The sequence below is a fragment of the Crocuta crocuta genome, unplaced genomic scaffold (assembly GCF_008692635.1).
Source record: "Crocuta crocuta isolate KB4526 unplaced genomic scaffold, BGI_CrCroc_1.0 scaffold309, whole genome shotgun sequence".
In the NCBI taxonomy this organism is placed as follows: domain Eukaryota; kingdom Metazoa; phylum Chordata; class Mammalia; order Carnivora; family Hyaenidae; genus Crocuta; species Crocuta crocuta.
Genome location: NW_027531581.1, coordinates 1,373,430 through 1,393,869, shown reverse-complemented (window position 1 = coordinate 1,393,869; position 20,440 = coordinate 1,373,430). Strand labels below are relative to the sequence as shown.

At 35.7% G+C, this 20,440-nt stretch overlaps 1 protein-coding gene across 2 annotated transcripts in view; it reads right to left on the bottom strand.

The window, feature by feature from the left end:
• Positions 1-20,440, bottom strand: part of FAM174A (family with sequence similarity 174 member A) — a 38,882-nt gene that overhangs the window by 6,099 nt on the left and 12,343 nt on the right. The window contains exon 2 of one of the 2 annotated variants that reach the window (XM_077772756.1): positions 8,257-8,391. In XM_077772756.1, coding sequence (XP_077628882.1) covers positions 8,257-8,391 — 135 coding nt within the window. Of the gene's footprint in view, positions 1-8,252; positions 8,392-20,440 lie in introns of those variants that run through there. The other variant, XM_077772757.1, reaches the window with a different exon arrangement.

The following is a 20,440-nucleotide window of genomic DNA, read 5'->3' as shown; positions in this document are numbered from 1 at the left end:
AGTGCCAGCTTTTAGAAGCTGCTACCAAGATTGTTAAAATGCTCTGTAGTTTAAATCATTATAAAATACTACTGATTATTTTACTGTTTGGTAGAAATCAAACAGAAGAGCAACAAAGTACTGTTCCCATTTGTTGTTTTGTGTCATAAAACACATTTAAACTGTTTTTGGGACTGGTTATGAGTCTGTCTCCAATATTTTTCTTTGAGGAAACTGGAATTTTTTGTCAGTATATGCTGATTCCTCAAAAGTTTTTCTATGCAAGAGGGCTGAAACATCCTTACACAACAGTTAAAAAACCAACATTTGCTTTTCAGTTTTATGATTTCTTTGTATAAAATGTTTCAGTAACCAAACACAAGAAATCACCTCTCATATACAAAATTCAGATATCAATAGCAAATTCAAGAGAAGTTATCTTAACCACTTTGCTCAAGTTATTTTTTTCACATTCCTACATTTTCCCAATTTCCCCGTATTAACCTCAGTGCTGAAAATACTAGATAGATATGGTGACAATAGTGGATAATTCCTCAATATCCATTGGAACAGAAATGAAAATTCTTACCTAATTTTGGTACTTCCATTTTATTTCTCAAGGGTTTAGTTTAGAAATGGCCACATGACCAATGATATAGAAAACAAAAACAACAACAACCGTATTTAGAATTTCTGTGGAAACTTTTCTCATTCCCAAGAAACGGAAACAGGAGAGCAAGTCCCTAATTTCCATTGAAAGTTGCCATTCTAGATATGATTGTAGAAACTGCTGGCCCCATCCTATTATCATCCTAAAAGTGAAGCCAACACATGAAGATGTGCAGAACAAAGAAAAGAAGCCACAGCCTTAATGTACTGTGTCCAGAATTGCCCCTATCTGTGACATACTATTATATGAAGTAATAAATTTCCTTGAGTAAATTTTGATGAAACCACATATTGGCAGTATCATACGGTTCCATCTAATACAAAGAAACAGTGAAAATAATTACCTCAAATCTTAACTACCAACAATAACCATTAAAATTCTGATGTATTAAAATCCACAGTAAAAACACTCCTCTCAGAGACAGCTGACTACAAAAGAGGTTTTATGCTGTGATAAAATTATAAGCAAGGAAATTCATTTGCCTCTCTGAAAATAACTTGCTTCCTGTTATTTTGTGGATAGAATCTGAAAAATAAAGAGGAACTAATTTTAGAAAGCACTTAAACAATGAAGGCAGCATCAGTAAGAGCTGATCCCACAAGAATTACCAGCAATTATACTCTAAGACTAATATGATTCTGCATTGCAGTTGGCAAAGCAGGCATATCATAATATTTACCTTCCTTATTATTAGGGTCCTCATTTGCAAAATAAACAGTAATAGCAAGTGCTGATATAGAAGACAGAATGAAGAGAATTTAGAATTATTCTCTTTATAAAAGTATAAATCAAATAAATGTTTTAAAAATGGAATTAGATTACAGGAGGAAGTGAAACCTATTACTTAAACTCTCTGAGACTCAGATATCCTATCTTTAAATAAGACCAATGGCTGGTGGGGGAGGGAGGGGAGAAGGCCTGGGTGGCTCAGTCAGTTAAGCTTGGATTTCAGCTGGTCATAATCCTATGGTTTGTTGGTTCGAGCCCCAAGTCAGGCTCTGTGCTGACAGCTCAGAGCCTGGAGCCTGCTTCAGATTCTGAGTCTCTTGTTCTCTTCCCGTCCCTCCCCTGCTTGTGTTCTCTTTCTCAAAAGGTAAATAAATGTTAAAAAAAAAAAGAAAAAAGAAAAAAAAAGAATAAGACCAATAGGAACTACTTTGCAAGACTGTCTTAATTTCATAGTACATGTAAGGAACTCAGTACAGTGTCTGGTATATCCTTCACTAAAGTAGGTACCTACTAACAAATGATTATTATAATTGCTCCTATTGTAGTTCTCTTACCCCACTCTGTTCAGGCTCCCCACTGGGTTCATTGATAACATCTGTGATCTTATCCCTCTAAAGACATTTCTACCTATATCATCCATTCCCTTGATTTATTCTATCATTTATATAGTAGGACTTCTGGGAAGAGGTGAACATCCTCTTTCAGGGCCTAAAAACACCTTACAATACATTCTCCATACAAGGACTGATTTCCCCTCTTTATTAACTTTTTAAAAGTGTATTTACTTGTTTTGAGAGAGAGAGAGCTAGAGTGCACAAGTGAAGGGGGGAGGGGAGAGAGAGAGATTGAGAGAGAGAGAGAGATTGATTTCACAAACCCCATGAGATCATGACCTGAGCCAAAATCAAGAGTCAGACCTTTAACTGACTGAGCCACCTAGGTGCTCTTCCTTCTTTATTAATAGGAGAAACAAATGGTATTAACCCTGATTATCTCTTACTAAAGTCAGTCACAATAAGATCTGTATATATCTTTCCCATAAGATAAATATGAAATGTTGACTAAATTGATGGAATAATGCATGTTTAATCTAGGAGGTCAGAGAGTCTTGCCCAATGAATCAGCTTCAAATGAAGTAGCAGAGTTTGGCCTGTATATCTCATTACTGACAATAATCTCTAAGCTACAGAAGGTAACAGGAATATAAACACACAGCTACAAAGTAGAGAAGAAATGTGTCCACCTTCCCCAAAGTGACAGACAGAGAAAGGGGTCCATAACTGCAAAGACTATGAAAAAAAATCAAAGCAGAGGTCTAGAATCAGTGTCAGTGTTATTTAAATGAGGCTTAATATTGTTTGAAAAAGAATAAAAAAGGAGAACAGATGAACTGTTTGATCCCTGCTTCCTGGTGTATGGAAATATCCATCTTATTGCTCATTTTGCATCGTAGGTCTGGCCTAGAGAAGAACATTACCCCTGATTTTGGCAAGTTCAAAAACCAATAAGGGGAATCGCAAGTCTAGTCAAGATTTCTTCTATATTTCTGGCCTGTGAATATCTATCTACTACATTCTTAACTATATAAAGATGGGTATTTTGTCCAATTTTGTTCACCAACATATCCCCACAGCTTAGAGTATTTGGAGACAAATGACAGGCAGTTTATCACTGCTTTTAATGGAAAAAAAAAAAATCCATGCAATTTGCTATTTCCACTGGGGTGACTCATATTTTCATGGTTAAAATGCTTTCACATTCTTCCACACATAATCCCAATACTAGAAATTTACTCTGAAAATGCATATGCTCAAGGTTATTCACTGTAGAATAACTTGTAATTACAAAGTAATTACAACTATCTAAATGTCAAAACATAGGCAATGGATCGAATAAACCATAGTACCTACCTACACACCATGGGGTACTAAACAGGTGTTAAAAATGAAAAATATCTTTATGAAGTTATACAGCATGACTTATAGGAGATATTAAAAACAAAAAAGTATAAAAGAACATATATTGTACCTCTTGTGTAAGAAAGAAAGGAAGCATAAGAAATACATATTTCTGCCAACTTTTATCAAAAAAAAAACAACAACCCCAAAACAGAGGGAAGATAAACCAGAAAATAATGAAAGTGATTACCTAAAGGGGTGATGTGGAGAGAAGGAGGTGGAATAATACAAGAGGGAATATTTCTGAGTGTATGTGTGTGTATATTTTTCAAAAAAAGTTTTGTATAAATGTTTATACTTTTGGAAGCATGTCACTATTTTTCATATTAAAAATGCCAATGAAAATGGGAAAGGGAGGGGGTGCCTGGGTGGCTTAGTCGGTTAAGCATCCGACTTTCTCTTAGGTCATGATCTCGCGGTTTGTGGGTTCGAGCCCCGCGTCGGGCTCTGTGCTGACTGCCAGCTCAGAGCCTGGAGCCTGTTTCAGTCTGTGACTCCCTCTCTCTCTGACCCTCCCCTGCTCACGCTATCTCTCTCTCTCTCTCCTGGAAATAAATAAAAATATTAAAAAAAAAAGAAAAGAAAAGAAAATGGGAAATGGAGGAAAAATCTAAAACAGAATATTTCAAGTGATTATAATAATCACTGAAGAGGAGAGGAGAAAAGAAATAAGCCAAATCACGTGCATAACTATATATTGTGTCTTGGGCAAGATGAAGTTGTGAAGAGAAAACTAACAAACTCTAAACCTTAGCTGGCTTGTTTATATAGCGGTAAAGCAATTCTGAACCTGTGTTAATATTATTTTAGGATTAAGCAAATGAGTAAATGTGCTCAAGTTGTTGAGATCCAGAACATTGCTGGAAGTCATTCGTGTGACAGAACAAAGAGAATGCAGTTACGGAAAAGGAAGAACACAAGAAAGAACCCAGTGGTGATATACCAGCATGATAGAATGGGAGGTATGAACTAATGCTACGTAAAGTTTATGTATATATGTGAATACGCATATTATACAGGTGTGTGTGTGTGTGTGTGTGTGTGTGTGTGTGTGCACATTTCATAGACCTACTGGCTGAAAGCGCCAAGAAGTAAGGACACACTTTAGTAATAAAGAGCTTATTTAGGGCCCACTCATAGAAACCAAAGCTCTTTGGAGAATTGGCTGATTCCATTGCTAGGGCAGGGTAGATACAAAATGAGTCTGGAATATCATATTAGGCCAGAAAGTAAGGAAGTGCTTTAAAAAAATTAGAGCAAATCACAAGGGCACAGAAGCCAGCTTGAAGAGGCTCCCAATGGCAAGTACAGCAATGAATTATAAACCACTGAAACAAGAGAAAAATCATGATTCCATACTGTCAATAGTTAGATAAATGAATGCAAAAAGAATGAGAGAAAGCTCTTGCTTATACTATAATATTGATACTAATTAGCAGATATGAAGGAAATGTTGAAGTTGGAAAATCATTATTTTGCAACTACCACAGTGAAGATCAGATGAGGCAAGAATTAAGACAAATGACTGCTAAACCTAGAGGGAGATTTTGATAAGAAGCAGAATATTTTCATGATTTTAAAATATCTTACTAGTTGCAATGAGGGGGAAAAGGTCACATATAGGAGAAATTGGGCAAAACTTTAGATAGGTACATCAAAATTACTACTAATTTTGATTAGTAATGAATTGCTAATGAAGGAAAGAAGGACACTGTGTGTCTCCAGATACAACAGCTCGAGAAAGTATTTCAGGTAAGAATGCATAACATGAATCTAATTATAAGGAAACATCAGAATATTAAGTAAACATAAAATGAAGGAGATGCATTCTTCTGTATCTACACTATGAGACAGAGAGAATACAAGAGAAGAAATGAAGTAAAATGTGTGTTTTTTGTTTTTATTTAAATTCTAGTTAGTTAACATATAGTGTAATATTGGTTACAGGAGTGGGAATGAATGATTCATTACTTCTGTACAACACCCGATGTTTATCATAATAGGTGCCCTCTTCAATACCCATCACCCACATAGCCCATCCCCTGCCGGACTCCCCTCCAGCAACCCTCAGTTTGTTCTTTATAGTTGAGTCTCTTAAGTAAAATGTTAACAATAGGTAAATCTAGATTTAAAACTAATGGGATATTCCGGGACGCCTGGGTGGCTCAGTTGGTTAAGCATCCGACTTTAGTCCAGGTAATGATCTTGCAGTTCGTGAGTTCAACCCCACATCAGACTCTGTGCTGACAGCTTGAAGGCTGGAGCCAGCTTCAGATTTTGTGTCTCCCTCTCTATCTCTCTGCCCCTCCCCTGCTCATTCTCTCTCTCTCTCTCTCTCTCTTTCAATAAACATTCAAAAAAATAATAGGATAGTCTTTGTACTATTTTTTTCTTATAACTTTTCTGAAATTATTCCCAAACAAAAAGTCAGTCTTTTTTTCCTAAAGTAATGCATAAATACATGCTCTTTAGAAAAAAGTAAATCAACAAAGAAGGATTAGAAGGGAAAATGAAAATGAACTGTTAACCTTCCAATCTCACGTCTTTGTCACTAGAAGTTAAGCTTCACAAAGTTAGCATTTTTTTCTTTTTCTGTTGTTTTTGTTGCTCTACTGTATCCCAGATCAGTGCTAGGCACTAAACAGTTGTATAAATAGCTTCTCAATCATTTCATTTCTTGGATCAATAAATGAATGAATGAATGAATATGTAAGCACTGTTTATTTGCTATTCTCCTTACTTTAATTAAACATACCTACAGTAAAGTTTTTTTCTAGGTCTTTTTTTAAATAAGTGGAGTCATAGTACTAAAAACTAAAGATTATCATTGATAATTCTAATTACTCCTGAAACATGCTTCCCTATTATTATAATCATTTTTGCTGCCTTAATTCTCCAAATCCAATTTCTAAATGTGATTCATAATACCCTTCAAAGTCTCTTGCATTATTAACTCCTTTCCACTTCTCTTACTATCACTCTACTACCGGCCACCCCATGTACTTGTACTATCTAACTGGTCTTCCTGGTTGCCTTAATCCTTATCTTATTTTTCTCCAATCTATATAATCTTCAAAACACAACTTTGACTATGTTTCTGTCTTAAAATTTTCCAAGTGGCTTTTCATAACCTGTAGAATAATTTCTCACTGATTGCCATGGATCATGATCTGCCTTTTGATTCTTTGTTCTGCCTTGCTTATCACTCTTACTTTTGCATTCAAAGCTCAAAAATTATGCATTCACTCATTCATTTATTCTCACACAGATTAACATAGATTCTATTTAACTTATTTATTTTTTATTATTTTTTAAACTTACTTCTATTTTTTAGAGAGAGTGAGCAAGCAGGGCAGAGGGGGATAGGAGGGGAGAGAAAGAGAGAGAGAGAGAGAGAAAGAGAGAGAATCTTAAGCAGGCTCAACTCTCAGCATGGAGCCTGACGTGGGGCTGAATCTCACGACTGAGCTGAAATCAAGAGCTGACTGCTTAACGGACTGAGTCACCCAGGCGCTCCTGCATCTATTTAACTTCTTTTTAATTTCTTGAATACTATATTCTTTTTTGCCTCTTGTACTGTGTGCCTGCTGTTCTCTCTCCAACTCCCATGTCTATATTCACATTTAATTTTGTTAATTTCTGGCCTCCATTAACATATCACATCTAAGAGGCTTATGGCCATTGGGGTTTGGTTAACTGTTCTATGCCTCTACTACAAATTCTCATACCACCCCATACTTAATCTTTCTGTTTATGTAACTCTGATAAATGTCTAGCTCTCTAATGAACACAAAATTTATGAAAAGTGGGCAACAGGAGAGGGATAAGTATTGGAGAAAGCTCTGTGATGAGGCAGGATACAAAATAAAAGAAAATTACAGCTAATTAGATCTCATGGAAACCATTTCCTCCTTTGTATGACTTCCATATTCACTGGTTCTGTCCCTCTCCATACTTTAGCTCTTCTAGAGCACCGTCTCCACTAGTACAAGATATACTGTTCTAAAACATAAATCTGATCATCTGATAACATACACTCTACACAAATACCATCAATGGTTCCCCAAAAGCAGCAGGGTGATACCAAATTCTTTAGCAGATTATAATACTCTATACATTACCCTCAAAAACAAACAAACAAAAAACTTTGCACATCCCTATGTCCTGCTAAAGCTGATCCTCCCATCCTTGCATGTATAAAAATCCAAGATTTCTGAACTCACGGTATTTATACCTCAATCTGGACTTTAGTTTTCTTTTGCCCAAATAATCTCCCCTCTATTCCAACATGTCTTTCCCTATTGAGGGGATTTTTACTACCTCCTTTCTTCATTCCATCTGCTTTGGAACTAAGACCATAGCCATGTAACTAAGCTTATCCAAACCTCTTAGGAAGCATCTTAACAGTCAGCAAAAAGTGATCTGAGAATAGATACTATAGCTATACTACCAGACCATTAGTACCACAATTTTGCAACAAAACAAAACAAAGCAGAAAAACAAACCATGATTTACAAATAGAATAACAGACTAAAATAAAAATATCTTCAGAATGAAAAAAGAAAATCAAGTTTACTAATATTTCTCTTTCTCTCTCTCTCCCACACATACTCACATACACAGACTTACTACGTGTTGTCCGTATTTAGCAGTTAAAAGAACAAAGCTCTACAAGGAGACCTACAATGAAGATTTCTTTTGGGGGTGGTATTCTATTTATACTTATTTTAGCAAAGCAATGCACATGAGAGCTATTGATTGGGTAGCACAAAGAAGTTCATTAAATAGAACTAAATAAAATCTGTCAGGATAAAAACTGCTATATGAAATACTGTACTTTTTCTACTTTATTTTTTTCAATTTACTTATCAAGAACTTGCCTCCTCATTCATGGAATGAAACTGTCCCACACATACTTACCTTCGAGGATGATTGGCATCAAACAATGTGTTATCATCATCCTCATCATCTTGTTCTAAAGGTGTCAACTCCATGTTTTCTATGTTAGTATCCAAAACTCCGTATCTTCTAGTCTTTCGGTTTCTTCTTCTCATCCTATTAAACATATTAATAAAAATAATTTTAAATAATTATTTTATTTAATTGTATATTAAAAATAAATTATCCCTCTGTTGCTGACGTAGGAGGCCCTCAATATCAGAATGGTTACATTTCAGAAATGCAGATGACCTACTACCTAAGATTTTTTGTGAAACAAAATCTATCCTAATCCTACGTGTTGTGTACCATTTTATCTGTCTGACACTTTCTCTTCTCTATCAGCTGATGGTACAGACATATAAACTTTTAAGCCTTAGTTTGGGTACCATGTTTTTACTGAAGCCTTCTATTCCAGCCTTTTCCCTAACTCTTCCATGCCTTCTTACCATAGGGCAGGATTAGGTATTTTCTGGCCCACTAAGAAACTCTATCTATATACATGTTCATATTCTACATTAAATAGTTTACAAACCTGGCTGCACATTAGAATCACCTACGGTATTTTAAAAAGCTCCATACTTAGTCCATATCTCCTTTGGAGAGGAACTAAGTATCCGTATTTTGTTAAAGTTCTACAGGTTATTCCAATGTGGTCAAAAGCACTGTCTCAGGTTAGTGGTTCTTGAAGTATCATTTCCTGGACCAGCAGAATCATGATCATCTAGGAATTTATGAGAAATGCAAATCCTCATGCCCATTCAGACCTAATAAACTTTGAACTTGGTGCCAAGAAACCTATGTTTTAACAAACACTTCTTGCCAGTATGATGCATGTGACAGTTTGAGAACCACTGGTTTAGAGGACAGAAAATATTTTCGGATGCTAAACACTGTTATTTGAATTCATATGAAAGTCTCTGATTTAGGATTGCACTCTATGATTTTGCTCAAATAATTTGTTCTTTTACGTCAAATTATTTATTGTAATTTGCATTTATGTTTACTTGTAGATATGGTGTTTTGAGTGTTTGCCTCTCTCTTCCACTAAGTTCCATTAGGGCAGCCATACATGCTTGTTCACCATTCTATTACTGCTTTGTAGAACAGTTTCTGATTGATTAAGATTCTCCTTAAATATTTGAGGGTCTGAATGATATATTCTAGCTCAGTGATCCAAATCTGTCCCTACAATCAGTGCCTAAGTCACCTCCAATGCAATAACCTCAAATTCATACACAAGAAAATATGATTTACATAAGTTTCTATGGGAAGTTAAAAACAAAACAAGATATTTCAGTAACAACATATATGTTTATGTTTCTGAGTCACTTTATATCATGTAGTAAGTGTGAAAAGATATACTAAGATATATAATGCCAACTGTGAAGAACTATGCAAGCCTCTACAAATATGACAGTGGGGATCCCATGAGAGACAAACTGTTTCTCACACATATAGATTCAACACACATATACACACAAACGTACTCAAGAAATATTTGAATCTTATGAAGCATCAGGCATTGTGCTAGCTTCTGAGTATAAAGTACCTGGTCTCAGTGATCAATATTTAGAAAATAATACTAACCTGGACAAAAATCTATCCAAACATGTTGGAACAGGAAACAAGGAGTATAGTATTTAAAACTACAAATGTAACCAATGTAAGAGTTAATACTAACATAAAACTAAAAACAATAAAATAAAAATAGTAAAAATTAAAAAATAGCAATAAGTAATATAAGCTAGTCTTTTTTTTATAAAACGACTAACTAAATGTTTAGGTTGTTAAATTAACAAGTATATCCATATGTGCATGTCTGTATGTATGTATATCTGTGCAAGCACATTCACACACACTCACACCCATGTAGATATCAGGTCTAAACTTTTTATGTAAAGGATCAAATAGTAAATATTGACTCTAGCAATCACATACAGTCTCTTGTCACATATTCACCTTAATTTCTTGTTGTTGTTAGTTGGGTTTTTCACAACCCTTTAAAAATGTTAAAAAAAAAAAAAAACTTGACTTACAGGTCTTAAAAAAATAGGTCAAGAAACCAGATGTGGCTGATGGGCCATAGCTACCAACCTGTGATTTAGAATTATAAAGGAATTCACAGAAATATCAAGAAAATAAAATTACTAACCCCGGAAATAAGAACAGAAAAGTACAAGGGAGTTATACTTGTTATACTTGTTATAACTAATGGCCCTTGTGAACTACATAATTGAATAACATTTCCATGCATTCTTTTGGTTTAAAAGTTAATATACCAAAGTGAGTAAAGAAACTTGGCAGTGTAAGTTAAGGATATTCAGAGTCAGAATTTCTCCTCTTACCTTTTGCCAGTCTTTCACTCAATTTTCTAAAAAATATGGCTTTTCAAACATTCTGGCATTTTCAGTAAAGAAGAAATTAATGTCACTTGAATTATTTTTGATCCTTCCAGGTCATAGATTATTTAATATGTCAATAACCTTGTCATTGTTAGTCACAGGATAACTTGGCAAGTCTTAAAAAAGGGAATGACACAAACATAGACCTTAATGACTCGAAATTTTAATCTCAGCTGACATTCTTCTTCACTCGCAAGGTCTTCGTGTCTCTTGAGTTAATTCCAAATCTTTAAATGAGTGGCTAAGCCAATCTGGCTAATAATGCTATTTTCTCTTCTTTGTATAGTATAAATGTTTGACTGTATTGGTATGAGCACTTTGTTATTTATTTTAGCTCTCACTGTCCTTTTATCATTTATATAAATGCTATCTTCTATTTTCTTAAAAAGTTTTAAATGTTTTATTTATTTCTGAGAGAGAGAGAGAGAGAGAGAGAGAGAGAGAACGAGCATGAGCAAGTTAGAGAGAGAGGGAGATACAGAATTTGAAATAGGCTCCAGGCTCTGAGCTGACTGTCAGCACAGAGCCTGACACGCGACTCGAACCCACGAACTGTGGGATCATGACCTGAGCCGAAGTTGGATGCGTAACCGACTGAGCAACCCAGGCACCCCTATAAATGCTATCTTCTAAACATGAATCCAATTTTTAAAAAAACTGGAACCTACAGAGAAACTACATTGTTAGGTACCAAATAAACAGGGGAATGCAATTCAATTTAAATGAGGTTAGCATCTTGGGGCACCTGAGTGGCTCAGCTGGTTAAAGCATCTGGCTCTTGATTTCAGCTCAGTTCATCATCTTATGGTTTACGAGATAGAGTACTGCATTGGGCTCTGTGGTGACAGCGGGAGAGAATTTAAACAATAAAATTTATTTTAATAGAATTTAAAGTTGAAATGCAATTCCTCAAAAAAGTATTTCCTAAGTCTAAAGATCTAGGCACTGATGGCTACATGGGTGTGACAGCAACATGGGTATAAATACATCAAATACATCCATATTCAGTGATTTTTCGCAGGGTAAGTCAAAAACACTTGCAAAACTTTTAAATTATTGAGCCAATAATTTTAATTGAATTAAACAGATTTAATTTAATAAACTAATAAATTTATTTATTATTTATTGTTAAATTATTAATAATTTAAATTAATAAATTTAATTAAATAGGTTTAATAAACCATCTATTAAAATAATAATAAATATTGAACATAAAATACAATACACAAAATAAAAGAATAAATTTTTAGTAAAAAGGCTACCGTTAGCTTTTAATATACAGTATACCTTATCTTTAAACAACTGGTGTAAGGCGGCTTTAAAATTAATGTAATTTAAACAGCTACAATTCTTTTCTCACAAATGAATGCTTTATTTAAGCTCATGACACACAATCTTCTTTATGTGTATCAATAATTACATAAATATATAGATATAGTAAATGCATATTGCAATCTGAAAAAAAAATTTTGTTGGCTCTTAATTAACAAAAAAATAAGGACTTTATAAATGTATAGAGGAAAATATGGAAGATTAAGGGCAAAAGAAAATAGCTATATGGTTGATTATACTGAATGATATTTACTCATCACATGGCATGCACAGGTAAATGATCTTGATCAGATCCCTTCTAGGTACTCAAGTTATTATTCCAAGAGCTATCTAATATAGTTTGCAAATTCTTTAAAATTCTATTTTACTCAGGTTGGTAGGAATTGTTTCTGTTTAAATAACATGTAAAAGCTACAATACTAAAATAAAACTAAACTACTAAAGTAAGCTTGATAAAATTTTATGTAAAAATGTATGAGGCCACATAAAATAAACACAAGAGAATAAAACTCCATTTCATTTTACTACTCTATGAAAGAGAAAACTGATCAATGTGACTTGCAATACCCATCTGGTTTTATTCTTTTTGTTTTCTTTTCAATGAAAGCCTGTAGGGTATTCAGTATGGAATAATGTAAGTAATATTTCTTAATTTCTTTTACAGCATATTCAAAACTTAACTGAGGAATATATTATTTAGTGGATATTTTATATACACAAACTTTTCTATATGAGAGACATAATGATTAACCAGAGTAATTTTTTTTATTTGTTTAATGCTTATTTTTGAGAGAGAGAGAGAGAGAGAGAGAGACAGAGGGATGGGAAAAGAGAGAGGGAGACACAGGGTCCAAAACAGGCCCCAAACTCTGAGCTGTCAGCCAGAACCTGATGCAGGTCTCAAACTCACAAACCACAAGATCATGACCTAGCCGAAGTCAGATGCTTAACCGACTGAGCTACCCAGGTGCCTCCTTTTTAAAAATCATTTTAATAGAGTAATTCTTAATAAGTAAATGTATAGCTACTACAAAATTTCTTTGTCTTGACTAATTTTGGCAAAAAAGTAAATCAGTGACCAAGAATGATTTTGAAACTAATTATTTTGCCACTGTAACATAATACAAATAAAAATTAGTGAGTCACAATTTTAGCTACCGATGATTTATCAAGAAATCCAACTCAACTGGATATATAACTTATTATAAAAATACTTTTATCTAACATGTCTCTCATGTTTACCCCATTGCCAAAATTCAATCCATCAGCTATTACTTCAAGTTCTTCAAGAAGTCGATACCAACAAGAGATATGTTATGGGCTGTTGTGTCTCCTCCAAATTCATATGTTGAAATCCTAACTCCTACTTCCTGAGAATGTGACTTTATATGAAAAGAGTCTTAACACAGTCAATTAAGTTAAAGTCATTAGGATGAGCACTAATCCATTATGATTTTGTCAAAAAAAGAAGAAGAAAATGAAATTTAGAGACAGACATGCATAGAGAAAGAATACCAAATGAAGATGAAGAGCCAAGGAGAGAAATCTGGAACAACCTTCCATATATTATTCTGCTCAGGCTGCCATAATGAAATACCATAAAATTAACTGCTTAAACAAATGGAAACTTATTTGTTACTATCTTAGTGCTGGGAGCCCCCCTGGTCTCGCTGGATGACAGTCACAGAGAGGAAATGGTAGCGTTTGCACAGCTCCTGCCTTGAGAAATGAAAACTGGTATCTCCTTCTGCTACTAATGGCTCATGTTAGAAATGAGGCTGCTGGTATTGACCAGGGCTTACACTATTTCAGACCTGACCGATATTCCCCTCACAGATTGCTCATAAGGAAAAGCATATTCTTGCCTTTTCAAAAGAGACTCCAAATGAAAGCATTGTGGATGCTTGTCAAAAGGCTCTTCCTATGGGCCTTGCAGATCCAAGACTTACATAATAAAGGGGGCTAAGAACATAAGAGTTAGAATTGAGTCTGGCCCTGAGACAAAAAGCCTAATTTAGAGTTTAGGACAGATATCCACCTCCCCACTCCCCCCAATTGTTTCTGCTTGGAGCATTTGTGAGTGACTTATTCTGGCCTTGAATATGCTGATTGCTCCCTGTGAAGGAACCTATTGACGAACTTCTTCTTTTGTGATTATGGGAGCAAACATTGTGTTTCCTGAAAGACCTGTTTTTCTTGATACTTCTGCCTTAAACAAACTATTGACCCCTCAGCACAAAGAAGTAACTTCACCCTTTTTATGCTAAAAACATTGTCTGGTATGCTAAAGACACCTTCCTTCCCCATAGGATAAGCATCTAAATTCCCTACCTCAATCACTATTAATAAAGGTTATGCAGGAGTCTTCTACAAATCTATGTTCCAGGAGATTCTTACATATCAGTTTGTCATGGAAATCATTGTCTAAGGCAAATGTCACTTCTGTGCCTTCCACCAAACACTTAATTATAAAATAAAGTTGAGCCCCAGTCAGAGCAGAGATGCCTGCCTGGTGATCAGAAAGAATCTCTTGGCTTTCTCATCCCTCCCTTGCCAACATGGTCCATCCTTCAGGGACCCTGGACCCCAGCCGGAGCCGGCCTCTGACATTTTAGAGGCTGGGAAGTCTAAGATCAAGGTATGAGCAAGGTGGGTTTCATTATGAGACTTCTTCTCTTGGCTTGTAGGCAGCTGCTATTTAATTGTGTGCCCACATGACCTCTTCTTTGTGTTTACAGGGAGAGAGCTCTGGTATCTTCTTCCTTTTCTTATAAGATGCAACAGCTCTATTGGATGAGGGCACTGCCCTTATGACCTTGTTTTACTTTTATCTCATCTTCAAATACAGTCACATATGAATTTGGGTGATGGAGGGAGGCTAAATAAACATTCAGTTCAGAATATTTCCTCAAAGCCTTCAGAAGGATCCAAGACTATTAATATAACCTTGATTTCAATTGTCTAGCCTCCAAAACTGTAAGGTGAAACATTTTTGTTGTTCAAGTCACCCAGTTTTGTAGTACTCTGTTATAGCAGGCAGCTCTAGCAAATTAATAGAGTATAGGAGATTTGTTAGGGGGAAGGCCTCTGAAGGAGAAGAGGGAGGGAACAGGAGGAGATCCTACAAAGACTAATGAGGCCTAAGACCTGTGAAAGAAAGTTGAAAGGAAGCATAATTGTTTAGGAAGAGTAGTAGACTGTAATGCAATTCTGAGAAAGCTTTGACCAGGCCAATGGAATGTCCTCACACAAGAGTTGCCCATTAGAGGAGGGAGTCCTCTGTTAATCAGGATGGCCAGGTTTGGTTACACACAGTCAATGACTGAAAAAGGCCTAAGAATTATGGTTCTGGCATGAATGCAATGATGGGATTCAAAGCTTTGGCAGATGGAAGCTGTCAGTCAGCTATGCTTCCTACAGCAGAGTTCCTCAAAGAAGTCTACTCAGTGTACCTCCATTCCTGTCACAATCACAAAGTCTGATTGATTATACTTCCTGAGAATCACTGAAATTCATTTATAGTCTTCACCACTGCTATCACCAGTTGCCTTGACTATTAAAATAGCTTAATAATGATAAAGTGGCTCTATCTGGTTCTGGCCCCCCACTAACCTTCCCTCCATTCTCTAAAATCTCCAACAATTTCCTTTAGCTCAGCAGTAGTGATTGTGTAATGAGGTCTACAAAGTCCGACATAGGATGCCTCATAATTTACCTTGCTAGCCTCACCTTGCTGTTTACTCTACATTCTGCTTCACCTTCTGCACTCGATCCACAAAGCCTTCTAACTCATTCTCACATAATGGCCATACGTACTCTGTCATTGGCCTCATACTCTTCCCCCTACGCCACACTATTGCTGAGTTAATGCCTATTCATGTTTCAGCTTCCAGCTCAGAGAAGTCTTAGAGAAGTCTTCTTTAATCTACCTAACTAGGTCACACATAACCACCTAGTCCTGGCTTCCATAGTGCTCCTGGTACATGTCCTTTAAAGTATTTATTCATGATATACTGATATACTCTTTTGTGTAAACTGTTTGTCTTCCCTACTTGACTTAATTTCAGGGGAGTAGAGAGTAAATCTGTTTTTGCTCACCGCTATAACCACAGCATATAGGGAATGGCATAAAGCAGATGCCTACTATCTGTTAAACTAAAATATATAGATTCACAATATATATTGCATTTTATATGTATAACAACAAAACGTACAATTTTATATGTTAATCATTACCTCTGGGGTAAGAGAAGCCTGAAAAAATATCATCTTAAAAAAAAATACAAAAACCTAAAGGAGCTAGCCAATTTTTAAATATCGGAATACGCATGACAGCCTTCTGGCTCAGGACAAAACAAACAAACAAAAAGGACTAGAATAATTAAACATATCAAACATGCACTCACTCCAGTACTTCTTAGATACCCATTTAGGATGTCGAGCCTGGGTGATTCTCATACAATATACAAACAAGAAACAAGAACTTGCTAGTATTCAGCTTGTGTCCTGTACTGAGTAGTTTCATTTTCACTGTTTGGGTATGTAAGATTACCATCCTGTAACATGTAGTTATACTTTATTTAGATTCTAAATAGTTGAAGTTTATTCCTTCAAAAGCTAAATTGACTTTTTAATTTATTTTCTTTTAAATTCTCAGCATTCTACATGGAGATATATCCAATGCTCAAGATATCCCTGCCCTACTACAAAGGATAAAATGAGTTAATGCTACTATTTTAAATGTCTCAAGATTATTACAATTATTCCATTTTCTGTTAAACAATAATGCTCTTGGGAGCAACTGACCCCATGTTGAAGTTCTCAGGCTATGGTACTTTTTAAAAATTCTTTTGGCTTCCTATCATAATTATAATTGGGTCCTCTCTATTGGCCTATCGGCTACCAAACTCTGTAACTATCATGACCTTGACCAAGTGCAACACTAAAAAGAAGATTCCCTCCACAAAGTATCTTGTCATTCTTCATCCCCAGTAAAATGTTCACTGCTAACACCCAAAAGTTAAAAAAGATCAAAGGCATGTTCTTCTTGTTTAGGATACTGCACTATTTTCTCTTACAGATCTCTTCTCATTCAGCCCCCTGTAATTCAGCACATACAGTTAGTTCCTGTGTTTAGACTTGTCTCCTATTTGATGTTATAACGGTAGATAGCCACAGGTGAAATAAATCCTAAATAAATATCATATAGCTTAGCTAGGACGTCTCCTGTAGTAAAGTGCATAGCACATAGCTCTCTTCTCCATTTCTTGTCTTGGTCTTCACATGGATTATCCTTTCCTGGCACTAAAGCTTGGGATGTGAGGCTTGATAAATTCTTCTGACCTCCACTTCTAAGAATTCAGCATGGAATTATTTCCCAACTAACTTTAAAGTACCATTTACAACTCAGCATTCCCAAAGTTCATCCTACTTCACCTCCTACTCTAAGACCAACCCCTCCAGCGGATTTCTCTCACAAGCTCCCCAGCTCCCATCTTATCTCTAATAACCTTGTCAGTCCTATCCTCTTGCTGATCATAGGTATTTTAGAAGGTCAAATGTTACATGGACAGAGAGAGGTGTGAAGAGACATCAAAAAATAGAGTAAAAACCCCAAAACATATTACAATTGCAACTTTAAACATATAAAATAACTAATAACTTTAATATTTATCTAGTCTGCACATATAACAGGCAGGCACTGAGCTACACAGCTTACAAGGATTTCCTGATATAATCCTCATAACAATCCTGTAAGTACCTTCATTTTTTTTTTAATGTTTATTTATTTCTGAGAGAGAGAGACAGCGTGAGCAGGGGACGGTCAGAGAGAGAGGGAGACACAGAATCCAAAACAGGCTCCAGACTCTGAGCTAGCTGTCAGCACAGAGCCCGACACAAGGCTCAAACCCACAAACCATGAGATCATGACCTGAGCTGAAGTCAGTCACTGAGTCACTTAACCAACTGAGCCACCCAGGTACCCCAGTATCTTCATTTTATACATAGAAAAGCAGGGCTTGGAAAAAATTAAACTTGAGAGTGTAAATGGTAGAGCTAGGATTCAAACACAGGCAATTTGAATCCTGAGTCTGGAATCTTAAACATTGTAAGCAAGACTGTCTTCCTAATGAATCAAAGTAATTTTAAACAAGGTCACAAAATCAGTTACCAAAACAGTCTTCTGATCCCTAATATAATGATCTAACACTATACCAAAATGAACATATTATTTTGTGAACTGTATTTTCTGGTTCATCCTTTTGCAGTAAAAACTAATAACCCAGTAGCTACTTGCATTAACAAGTATATTCATGTTTTGGTAAGGCCAACTCTTAGTTCTGATCACAGGAGCAGAATCTGCTTTGTGTTTATCTAAAAGGAAACCTTACTTTAACAGAATCATGATTTTGTTTAGAGAGCAATTGGGCCCAGCCCTAAGAGATATATAAGGACCATAATAATTGGTGTAAACCAATCATGAAAATATAATTTTCCTTTTGCCAGTCATTGTCTAGGACTGAGCAGATAAAGCAGTTTAGACAAATGGGATAGAAGGGGATGACTCTAGCAGTGTGGTTTCTGGGAAGGATTTTTTTTCCGTGGTAACAAAAAATAACATAGGAAGAGAAGACTTCTGTTCAGGCCACCTTATTTTCTCCTGTTTGAAACACTACTGTGTGAGAACAGACTGTTTAAAGCTGAGGTAGCCATCTTAAGAAGAGACAAGGATAGAAAAAACCAGAATTCTTGATACTCTCATAAAATCACCGAACCAAGTCTGAGCCTGTTCATATTCATAAGCACATAACAACACCACCAAAATATGTCTTTATGTTAGTCAATTTTAACTGGCATTTTATTACCTACAGGTAAAAACTTCCTAACTGATCAGGGCACCTTCTCTGAGATAGGCTGCCAATCTTATTTCCTTCTGATGTTCTTCTTTTTAACAATCTATTAGGCAGGTTCTATTACCAATCCCTCCATTCTGAATAAACTAATCGCCTTTTTTTCTTACTAGTTTTCAATAAAAAATCAGTGCCACAAAAAAAGCCCACAAAAACTTTTCACTTTCATTGTACCCTTGCTTTTTTCCAGTAACTCAGTAGTCTCAGCTCCATCCAGATCATCATAACCTTTTCCTTTATTCTCCTCAGAGATTCAGCAGCCCAAACTCATGAACACAACAGTTTTTAAACTGGACTCCTCAGAGTCCTAAGTTTCAGTTGAAGTATAGCCAGTCTCTACCACTAAAAAAGATGGAGCTCTAATATTAGAACAAGGCTTGCTATCATGAGACCTGCCATGTCTGCTGTCCCCATACTAAGAAAAATTACTTTGCCTACAAGCTCTTTTGAATGAGTAACAATGGTTAATGGTACATTCTACTGTGCAAAGTCCCCTACTCTCAGCCACAACTAAAACAAGCCTGGGATAGATACTTTTTCTAAGGGTTGTCAGTCAATCTCTAGAGGGGACTGTGACCTATGATGCGGCCTAGCCCCTAAATATAAGCCAATCAGAATATCTACCTTAAGGAGTCAATGTAGAAGAAAACACATGCAACTGTGCAAAAGCAAACATGAGGCAATTTGAAGCTTGATGGAGATGAACTCTTTCTCAAGAGTTAGGATAGGAAAAAATAAAAAAGGATAATTTTCCAATGAGGATCAATGTGCATCCACTATAATGTTTAATATTGGTAAGAAAACATCGGGAAATAATACAGGCTAATAAGCTAACTGCAAAAGCATTATTTAATTGCTTTTTATTTTCAGTATCAAGAACTTGTTTTCCTGTTCTGTAAAATACAAATTCATCCCATTGAAAAAGTGGTCAATCAATCACTTCAAAAACTTGCTGAGCAATATAGAAGGAACGCCAAAAATAGAATTCAAACTATGGATTCTGCAGGAACTTGGACACTTTCTAGCTCTATGACCTTTGTATATCACTTCATATGGCAGACATTAGGGCTCACCAAATCTGGATCTGGATCTCTCTCTCATCTCTCTCTCATTTCCCAGCTCTTCACACAGTTAGGCTACTCCCCAAGCTGAGATAGTCAAAGCCCCTGGGCATTCTTTAGTCTCTCTTTTACCAAGCTCTAACAACTGTGGAGGGCTCAGGTTAAAAGGGCAAAACCCTAAGATCAAAGTCAGCCAAACTGCTGACTTGCAACACAGAGGACAACTGTCCTGGAGGATAGCCCAAGACTGCAGCTGCATTTTCATAAGGGAGAAATAAACTTTTACTGCAGTAAGCCAGTAAACTGAGAAGCTGAGATTGTTTATTACCTCAGCAAAAGCTATGTTGCCCCAATTAAAATATTCAGACTCTCATATGCATTCCAATATCTGTAGAAACATCTACTTCAGAGGTGAGGATAAAGTAATAGAATGCTTATTTAAAAAAAAAAAAAAAAA